At 42.0% G+C, this 11,226-nt stretch overlaps 1 protein-coding gene across 1 annotated transcript; it reads left to right on the forward strand.

Annotated features, from left to right (window-relative positions):
• Positions 1-3,810: 3,810 nt before the first annotated feature.
• mlnr (motilin receptor) lies at positions 3,811-7,039 on the forward strand. The gene is made up of 2 exons (XM_023405867.1): positions 3,811-4,594; positions 6,672-7,039. Exons 1-2 carry the CDS (start codon positions 3,811-3,813, stop codon positions 6,977-6,979), a joined length of 1,092 nt encoding a protein of 363 aa, XP_023261635.1. The 3' UTR covers positions 6,980-7,039.
• Positions 7,040-11,226: the final 4,187 nt, after the last annotated feature.

The following is an 11,226-nucleotide window of genomic DNA, read 5'->3' on the forward strand; positions in this document are numbered from 1 at the left end:
CTCGTGTGTGAAGTTTGGGTGTATGTTTGTCTTTGACAACTCATCAGTTATAACACACAGCTCTGATGACACGGTTGAGTCAAACAGTTCACCTGGTTGACATCAGTGTGTGAGGCCTATTAACCTGCAGATATCTACGGCAGTACTCGCCTCGGCTGCTGAGACTTTCTTTAGCCAATGGAACTGACCGTAAATAAAACCTAAAAGGGAAACACATGAGGCTAGAACAGTGACATTCAATTTTGGCATTGAAAACAAAACCTGAACTAAAAAAGGGGACATTAGCATTGAAAAACTTGTATTGGAAAAAGTATTGGCACTGAAAAGGGTTCCACTGAAAAATAAAATGCTGGCATTCAAACAACACAAACTTACAATATTATCATCTTATTTAAGGTTGATATTTTTCAAACTGTCACTGAAAAAAGATGGACATTGAAAAACACATGATAGAAAAGATATCAATAATTAGATAACAAGATTGTGTTTTCTTAATTTTATCTTTCAGTGGAACCTTTTTCAGTGACGATATTAATTTCAGTGCCGATTCAACTTCTTCCAATAGAAGTTTTTCAATGTCGTGTCCTTTTTCAGTTCAGTTCAATGCCACATTTGTTTTTCAATGTCAAAGTTTTCCTGTCACTGTTCCCGCCCCATAAAACCAGCCATAGTATAAGCACCCTACACTCAGAAGACTGAGAGTGGTGAAAGAGAAAACATTTATTTTTATCTTCCACCACATTATCGTCACTATCAATTACAGTATATAATATTTGACAGCATGTGCTGTACTCATTTACTTCACTGCATACACGACAGAAAAGCCTGGAAATTTTATATTTATTATTTATATTTTATTTTATATTACTTCTTTTTTCTAATCCTTATTTTTCACACTCCTCTTTAAGCCACACGCCACTGGATTTCACCACATTATTTTTGTGTGAAATAAATAAAGATTTTACTTGATCATTTCCAAGTTCATTATCTAAAAAGGTTCAGGAGAAATTGTATTTCAGTCTTGATGCGTGTACTGTTAATAATGCTAACACAAAAAAAATTACCATTACATTTCATGTCCTGTTGTTATGTTTCATGGTGTGAAGCAGACAAAGTTGACATGTAATTAATGTCTGTACATCCAACAAAGACACAGAGCTGTGAGCAAAGATATATAATCGGACTGTATTTATTTATGATATTTTTAAAACAAAGGAACAGTCAAACACTTTTACCGACATGAATCAGATGAGCTGCACTGTGACAGACAAGTGGCCAAAATCCAAATGGCGCTTCTCTTCTTTTCTTTCCTTGGCTCCTTCCTCATTTCCTTTTTCACTCTGTGTCTCAAGACAAGAAAAACTGTGTCCAAGCCTTAAGTAGAAATATGGTCAGCTCCCAATAATAACTATTCAATCTTATCTTCATGATAGGGATACTTCTTCTGCCTGATCTTTATTTTTTGAGACTTCAGCACTGCTGGAGTATTGTGTGTGAGGATTTGTGTGTGTGTGAGGATTTGTGTGTGTGTGTGTGTGTGTGTGTGTGTGTGTGTGTGTGTGTGTGTGAGAGAGAGAGAGAGAGAGAGAGAGAGAGAGAGAGAGACTGCTGAATGAAAGCTGTAGGAGTTGCACAAGGACACCTAAGTGTTTGGTGTAAGCAAGAGAGCCATGATTAATGAGGGTGAAAGTGGGCTTGCTTGTCTCAGTCACCAGTCTGCTGTGTGCTACATTGGGTCTTGCTGAGAGACAGACTAGAAACCGTTTAAAACACACACACACACACACACACACACACACACACACACACACACACAAAAAAGAAAAAAAAATGGGCAAACAAGCTCTCCTGGTCCTGTTGCTTTGACAGGAGTAAACAGTGACAGAGGAGGGACGTTCCTGCTGCCCCCTCTCAGGTCCGAGTGGCGCATCCGGCCGTGGGTCAGCTCAGTGTAAACACACAAATACACCCCTGATGTCAGTGTGACTCTTGTTACAAAGGTTCATTGAGATCTAATGGATGCGGTGGCTCTGAACCAACAGAGCACACTGTGGTCATCCAGCAGGTCAGCCAGGCTTTGGCACAATATAGGAAAAACCTGCAGATCAGGAAGTGAAAATACACCTCTGTGCATGTTCTTTCACTTGCAAGGCACTAGTTGGGGAATGCCATCTTTCAAAAAAATAAAAAATAAAAATAGGGACAGTCCAATTTACACACAGAGGCAACAATTTCCCACTTTTCATTTTGATCTGCAGAGCCTGCCAGACTCTTTCCCTCCCTCACTCCAAACCGTTAAATCAGACTGCAAAGCTCTGAATTTGTGGATTATTGGGATGTGAAGTCAAGATCATTGCGCGCTGACTTGTTGCAGGTCACACTAGATTAAAGCTGGTATTCTAATATTGAAAACCAGAATCTAAACCTGAACCGGGCACAAGAATTCACACTAAAATCAACCAATCCCCTTTAAACCATAGTCTGTGGATCACTGCCTGATTTTTACACTGGAGATGTCTGTTCGGTCTTTTGACCTCTTTAGACCAAACTTCGTGGCATTCCTCTCTGACCAGCATCGCTGAGGTTAAGTTTGTTGTAACAAGCGTGACAGGTAACTCTGGGGTGAGGAGGAAGGGATGAGCTGGCGGTGGAGTGTGGAATGATGACGCTGAGCGCAGAGACAGATGGGGCTGGTGGACAATTAAGCAAACACCAGAACCAGTTTTTCGGTGACTGCTTCCAGAGGGCTCGGCAGACACGCTGAGACTTCAGTGATTGACGCAGTCATTGATAAAGTTATAGCCCTCTTTATGTGTATATTTCTTATGTATTTGTGCTCTGTCCAGATTAGTATGATCATCAATCTGCAGCATTCGTTCTCCCAGAGGAGCAGCAGTGAGGGTGGGGGAGGTGGTAGTTGTGGTGGTGGGGTTCCCTCAAATCTTATTCCTTCCATCATATGCCTTTTTCGGTCATCCATCCCATCATCATTTGATTACACAGATTACTTTGACAAACACACACACACACACACACACACACACACACACACACACACACACACACACACGCACACACAGAGCAGACTGCCCCTCTGTTGCTCCCCGACTCCTTAGGGTGCTGTGGAGGAGGTGGTCCTTTCTTCGTCTCTCTCCAGAGCTCGACTGGCTGTTCAGCATCAGGGACCTGCTCTGCCACTTTGTGTGTGTGCCACTTCTCCTGCTGCTGCTGCTGCTGCTGCTGCTGCTGCTGCTGCTCTCCATCGACACAGTAACACAACAGAGACCCAGCAAAAGTTTAAGAGGGTGAAAGATCCAGCTCAATTTTAAAGGTAATATCATCAGCAAAGATTTTTTTTCCTTTGACACCAGGATGTTATTTTTGACAGTGAGTTTGCATGTTTTTAGCCCTTTTACTACAATCGGCTTTTACTTTATATCACAGCTAAAAATCATGTTGGTGTGTTTCACAGTTGTGAATATATTTTGTATTTCTGTACCGTATAAAAATAACTTGGTGGACACTTGAGCACAAAGTGCATAAAGTGCACTTTGTCAGAGTTTACATTATTGCTACAGGGAAATGCAGTGCAATAATTTAAAACAAGCAATGGCTGTGTGAAATTGGAAAAACAGAAGAATAGAAAAATAAAATCTCCAGTAAAGTCTGCATAATTTGTATTTTAGGAGATAAATACTTGCAAAAAATGAAACTCCAGCTTGGTCCTTTAACATCTCATCTTTCTCCCCTCAGCTGCCTGTTGAGTCTTGATTTCACTCTTTACTGCACCAGCACTTAGTGGAAGCTGGCATGCCCTGGACCAGACCACAGGTGGACCTTCATGCCGGGGGAGCAGAGGCCATGGACCACTACAGCGCAGACGACCACCACTACGAGGGCTCCCTGTTCCCCACCTCCACCCTCATCCCCGTCACCGTCATCTGCATCCTCATCTTCATCGTCGGGGTGACGGGTAACACCATGACCATCCTCATCATCCAGCACTTCAAGGACATGAAGACCACCACCAACCTCTACCTGTCCAGCATGGCAGTGTCCGACCTCATCATCTTCCTCTGCCTGCCCTTTGACCTCTATCGCCTGTGGAAGTATGTGCCCTGGCTGTTTGGGGAGGCCGTGTGCCGCTTTTACCACTACATCTTCGAGGGCTGCACCTCAGCCACCATCCTCCACATCACGGCCCTGAGCATAGAGCGCTACCTGGCCATCAGCTTCCCCCTCAGGAGCAAGGTGGTGGTGACCAGACGAAGGGTGCAGTACATCATCCTCGCCCTGTGGGGTTTCGCCCTGGTTTCTGCAGCTCCCACGCTCTTCCTGGTCGGGGTGGAGTATGACAATGATACACACCCGGACTACAACACGGGGCAGTGCAAGCACACCAGCTACGCCATCAGCTCCGGACAGCTGCACATCATGCTCTGGGTGTCCACCACCTACTTCTTCTGCCCGATGCTCTGCCTCATCTTCCTCTACGGCTCCATCGGGTGCAAGTTGTGGAAAAGCAAAAATGACCTGCAAGGCCCCTGCGCTCTGGCCCGGGAGAGGTCCCACAGGCAAACAGTCAAGATACTGGGTGAGTAGGTTGTTTCTTCTCAGCAGACAGATACATGTTTGTTTCACACTGACATTGAGCAGCAATCATGATGGTCAAAAACACACCTGAACCGCTACAATTGAGTTTCATAATGTTTTTCTGTATATCACCATGACACCAAAGTTTCACATTTGTAATTTGCAAGTAATATTATTTGATATGATCCAGAATTACTCCATCTGATGCTCGCTTTCTGAAATGCTTCATAAAGAAGCAGACAATTCTAATTCAGGAAGGACAGCATGTGAAACTTTGTTGGTAAAAATTCAGTGTTTGTTTTACACTGTCAGTCTGACTTTTACTGTTGCTGGAGCAAAATAATAAGGTTTTAAGTTTTTGGGGTTAGGGTTCTGAGTCAGTCGAGTGTGTTTGTTGTAGCAAATTGAACTTTTGCTCTCACATATATTTAAAGAATAGATTTGTACTCCATTTCAAACCCAAAGTAGTTTCACCTTGTTTGGCATAAAAAAAAATCCAGCTCTCTGTATGTGGTTCATTGTGGTTCTTTTATCCTGCAGGTTCCTTGAAGAAAAAAAAAGCTGGTGCCATGTTTGCTGCTGTTGATGTCAGCGGTTAATTATTCTGTTTTGTCTGAGGCTAATCATGTCCTGCCACTGCACTTACTGATTGGCTTAATTTGCAGATCTGGCACTCTGTGCAGGAAACCTTGTTTTACAACGCAAGACCATGACCAGGCTGATCTGCATTGACCAAATATGAATCATGATGCATCCATTAGGATATTAATGCTGTTCATTAGCAGAGCACACACACTGCACAGAGCTCGTGTTGTCAGACTCGCTGCCGTTTGTATGCACATCTGTTGCATCCCAGAATGGATTGTCATCAGAGGCCTCCATATATCAACCTTAATGGTAAGGTACATGCTCCTGCAGTGCATGGCGCCTTTGTAATCTGCCGGTGTCACACGTCTCAGGAGTCACTCAGTGATCACCTTTCCTATTCGCCAAGACACGATCACTTCTGGATAAAACACCTGTTCTCTCTGTAAATCTACTCTGCAGTGTATAGATAACTCTTACTGTTCATTAACAAATAACTGGCTTCATGCAGGCCAGATATACCTCTCTTTTAATTATTAAACTGACATTTATAAGCCGTACTGAAATCACTGCCCCCATTAGACAAATTGGTGGTATTATTTCTGCAGGGGCTTCTTGATCAATACCAGTGACTCAGTGATTACCTCACCCAGCACTCAGATTTCTGCCTTTCAAAAGCTAAATAAAGCCATGTTGTTTTTATGATGTGCTTTCACCACGGTGGACATTTCTACATTTCTGCTGCACATATGCTCTAATTAGCTTGCTACATGCCTGTATTGTGAAAATGTGACTGCGTGGTTGGAGCCAATTACAGGCCACCATCACTTTAGGGGAACAAGAGAGGTTGTGCACAGAGCGCTTGTGTGTGTGTGTGTGTGTGTGTGTGTGCGTGGGCTTAAGGAGAAGTTCTTTTGATGTCGCTGTAATTGCTGTCGGTCATTAATAAATGTCAAGGGTGACCATTGACCATAGATCATAGGCTACTTAAAGATCCTGGAAACTGCTCCACTTAGCAAATGAGCCCAAAATGAACATAATATTATCTGTCTGAGAATAATAGTGTTTATTTCATATGTGAGGTTTCTACAATTGTGTGTATTGATACTCTCATTGGTTTACTGTTACTAGACAGATTCTGCTGTCAAATGAATCTGATCAAACTGTTCCCACGAAGCACTAATAAAGCAAAGCTCACTAATTGTGTCCCTTTTGTTTAATTGCTACTGAAAATGAAGCGTAAAATGTCAATATATGGTTTTATAGGGGTGTTAATTAGTGAATTTAAAAGTGCTGGTAAGCAGATTTTGTTCATAGGCTAGCTGTTTCCCCCTGTTTCCAGTCGTTATCTAGCAACTGGCTGTAGCCTTATATTTACTATATAGGAAGAGCAGTATCAGTTTTCTCATGCAACTCTTATACATATCTCTTATTTCCCAATTTGTGAACTTAAGTGACACTAGTTTCCTCCTCCAATTTCTCTTCACTTTCAGTGGTGGTGGTCCTGGCCTTCATCATCTGCTGGCTCCCATACCACATCGGCAGGAACCTGTTCGCCCAGGTGGACGACTACGAAACGGCCATGCTGAGCCAGAAGTTCAACATGGCCTCCATGGTGCTCTGCTACCTCAGCGCCTCCATCAACCCGGTCGTCTACAACCTCATGTCCCGGAAGTACAGGGCTGCAGCCAAGCGCCTCTTCCTGCTGCACCAGCGGCCCAGACAAGCCCACCGTGGCCAGAGACAGCTCTGTGTGACAGACCACATCTCCACCCTGAATGAGAGCCTGACCGGGGTCTGACGTGATTTACAGGATTGTTTGACTTCACCACCGAGGGAGAGTTTTGCAGGTTTCTTTACAGTTCAGGAACTGCAGCTGAAGAGGAAACTAGTTGAAGATGTGTAAAGGAGAAATGTTTGTTCTGGTTTATCTTTGAGGGGGAATTCAGGGATGAGAGCGTCGCACTTCACTGCAAAGTCAGTTCATTACAACTCAGTGGTATTTTTCTTCACAGGGACTGGGTGGAAGTTTCTAAGCCATCTCAAGAAAATATTCATTCCAAGCAAAAAAAAAGTTGTCATTTCCATTTTCCTGTCTCAGTGTTATGCAGAAGTATTTTCCTCCATGTTGTGTGTGTGCTGCTGCATGTTTCTGTTGCTTGGTGTCAGCACTTGTTGAACACACGCATTATTTCAGTTTATAATTACCATCAATCCGCAGCACAGATTAATAAGTGATCCCTCTTCGTTAATGACGGACGACATTTTGCCACATTTGACTGTTCATTTGTAATGTTTAATTGTAGTCTCCGCTACAGATTGGATTTGTTTAATGTATGGTGAACAGTTGTTATCATACTGCTCGTTGTTCTCATAAATCAAGAAAAACAAAAACAAGTAAACCTATTAGCTCTGGGCCATTAGTCGTGCTCATTTGAAATTGGGTATTCCGGTGTGTGTGTGTGTGTGTGTGTGTGTGTGTGTGTGTGTGTGTGTGTGTGTGTGTGTGTGTGTGTGTGTGGGGCCACCTGAGCCCTGAGGTTTTTGGGGGCTGCATACGTGCCAGCCATCACATGTAATCTGATAGGGTTATTATATTACCTGGGCTCTGAGTTAGATTTACACTGGCAGACAACATCCCTGCATCTCCATATTCAATGTAATGGCCGCTCTAAGTGCATTTCAAAGATGAGAAAGATATTAGGTTGTCAGCTGCGGCACAGCTTATTGCTTTTATTGCCTCCACTTGCATAACCTTGACACCACTGTACAATCCTTCTTTGATGTTGCATTTTGAATTAGAAACTGTACAATTTTGTACCTTGTGCACTCTGGTAAGAACGGTAACATCAAAGTTATGTATTTTTAACCTGAACAATGTCAAATCCCAAAATAAACCCAGAGTTCTCCAGGTTCTGTCTGCCATACATCTTGTTCTTTAAAAGGAACTGTCATGATTTTGCCCATGAATCATCGGGGCCTTGGTTTGCACAAATACAAAGAGACAAAGTCGCTCTGGGCTGACTCATCCTCATGTCAGTTTTTTTTTTTTTTCACCGAGCCATTCATCTCTGCCAGAGGAGCTGCAGCAGTGGGTAAAAAGCTCATATCCCACAGACCATCCTGCCATCACCTGGGGAAAGATCAACAAGCAGCACGACTCCTCTGTTGGTTATTTTCTTTGCTGATAATGAAGAGAGTGTCTGAGCGGCGCGTCCACAGCTGTCAACACTTCCTTCACGCATTCAAGTCAGTCAGCGTCAGAAATTTTGTTTGTTTTGCCTCTGCTTTTCAGGCCATGACTTCTATTAAAGCAGGGAAGCTCTACCACACTGCTCAACTCTGTGAGCTCTGTAATATGAAGACAGTGACTTATCTGCATTATAAAAAGAATTCGGAATATAGATGAAATGTGGTGACGTATCACCTGAGAGATTTAGAGGTTCATGAGGACTAAAGGTCCTGAGCAACAATACTTTTATTTTAAAAGAAAAGTGATATTATACAGAGTATAAGATAGTATCTAAACCCTTTGGAATCCCCTGGTTTTCTGCAGTAATTGGTCATAAACTGTGATCTAACCTTCATCTAAGGCAAACACAATGTGCCTATGTTAATAACACACAAACAATTGTAACCTTTCACATCTCTGTAGTGAATACACCCTTTAAACATTCATGGTGTTGCTATTTATACTGTGTAATCAGTGTTTATCTTAAACTGTTAAGTTTATAGTTAATGCACAAAACATATTTAAACTGAAGAGCGTTGGGATGGCTGTGCCTTTACCCATGTGAAAATTTGATATATGTACATATATTGAATTTATGTATGCTTATATTATAGACATACAGTATGTTAACTATATATACATCCATCCCAAAGCCTGTCAATATATGTTGATATTACAGCCGATATAAGAAATAGACATAAATATTCAAAATGAATAAGACACTGATAAGAAAAACATAAAAACACTGAATTTTGACATATGTGTTGTTTTAATAAACTTGCACATATCTAAATTTATATAATTAACATTATACCACATAAAAAAATCATATAGATATTTTTAATAAATGTACATATAGAACTTTTACTATGAGTATTTCATATATGTTATGTAACTTATATCTTCATATATCCAGAGGATGTGTATATGCGATAATATATCCCCTTACAGGTGTAATATATCTTAACATCACTATAAAGGCACATATATGTTATATATTAGATTTCTTTATGGGTATGATTGTTTGGTATTAATATAGAAATACGGCAGCCCTCATAAAGAGATAAAAGAACTTAATACTAAACCACAAACAAGACGGGGGCCAGTAGAATATCCTGAATTGGCAGAAACTGTATAGATTTACACATGTATTCCTTTCTTACTTTTCTGCTTTGCACTTTCTTTTCATTTGTATCCATCTCCTAATGACAATTTAAGTTGATCTCTTCTGGGAAATGACACAGCTGCACACACCAACATGATTTCGGTGTAATGGTCCTTTCCTCCAGAGGGGGGAGCCAAGGTACACTGCGATCAGGAGAGACGCACCGTGTATGTATGCATGTGTGCAGACGAATAACAGCAATATCAAACGTTTCCTGGGGTTAACATCGGTCAAATGTTGCTTTTAAATTACATAAACACCACTGTTGTAGAAGAATGCTTCATGTTTTCACTTCTCCCCTGTAAGAAACCTTTATCAGCTTCCCCATTTCAGCCCATTTTCACAAATGATCAGAAACACATATTTCCTTCCTGTTTGGTACCCTATGTCTGCCGGTCCATGCATGTGGCTACAGAGAGCTGGGCCACAATGGAAGTTATTTTAGGGGAGGGGTCTGCAGGACAAACGCTCTCCTCCAGAAAGTCTGCAGAGGTTCACTGTCTTATTGCTGTAGCCAACCCAAACTAACTGTGAAGCCAATCGTCCGTAACACTGCAAATGTTCGCCGTGAAAGCCGAGTTGATGGAGAGCCCAGGGAGTTTGATAACCACCTATTTAGAAGTATGAGGTGATTCATCTTGTGTAGTCTCACCCATCATGTCTCCCTGCCACATGTGCCACCTCACTTCTACTCTGCACTCGTCTTGTCACAGTTGGGTGACAGTGAGACAGAGAACACAAATGTGTTTCTGTCTTTTTACAAACCACTGGGTGCTCACACGGCACTTTCAAATGCCTCTAATGGCAGTAATAATGATAATAAGCTTCATTTATAAGGTGCTAATCACCTTGTCTTCTGCAGCTTTTAGTAAAGAGTTTCCATTGTTTAATGAACCGTGTTGCACAAAGAAGAGTCAATACCCTGATTCTTTCTCTAAATTAGTAAGAGTTTCCCTGCAATTTGGAGGCTAATTTATATCCACTTGTTATCTGTGAAGTGTTTGTTCATGAACAGTGTTTGACATTGGGTCAACTGAGGGACAAATGTCAACTCTCTAGACAAAAGAGCCTGTTTATGTGTCAATTTCAAACCTGTCAAACTGGATCACAACTGGCTTTTGTCTGTTTGACAAGTAAAGAAAAAGGCGTAAGTGGTGGAAAATACATTTTTTAGCCCCTGGTGATGATCAGAATATGTGAACTGATATGACAATATGGTTATTCTTGCTCTACCAGTACTGTGGCCTTAAGACAATGTAAGGAGCACTGTGTGGTCAGTATACCAGCAGGAGAAACAGCCTCCTCTGCAGTTGTGTGGCGTGCTGTTGGCGAAGCGAGTCCATTAGACGACTTCTCTACATTTCCACACCACAAACCACTTGAGTGACTGGCTCTCCTTCCTCCTGGCCCCAGACAGGACAGCAGAGTCCCTCCAAGATCTTTCATCCTTACATGAAAACTCAAGATGAGAGTACTTGACTGAAAAGCAGCTAATAGTAATATTTATGTGCTTGCCAGCTGTGAGTGTGTCCTGGTTCTTGGTTCACAGGAAAACCGGAGAGGGCACGCACAATGCAGCACATTCGGACAAGAACAAACCGCCTGGTGAAAGCAAACTCTTCCTGTGCTCCTGCACATGAAGTGGTTGCAA

This window comes from Seriola lalandi, unplaced genomic scaffold (genome assembly GCF_002814215.2).
Source record: "Seriola lalandi dorsalis isolate HSWRI2012SDOR001 ecotype SW California unplaced genomic scaffold, Sedor1 jcf7180002054288, whole genome shotgun sequence".
Taxonomy (NCBI): Eukaryota; Metazoa; Chordata; class Actinopteri; order Carangiformes; family Carangidae; genus Seriola; species Seriola lalandi.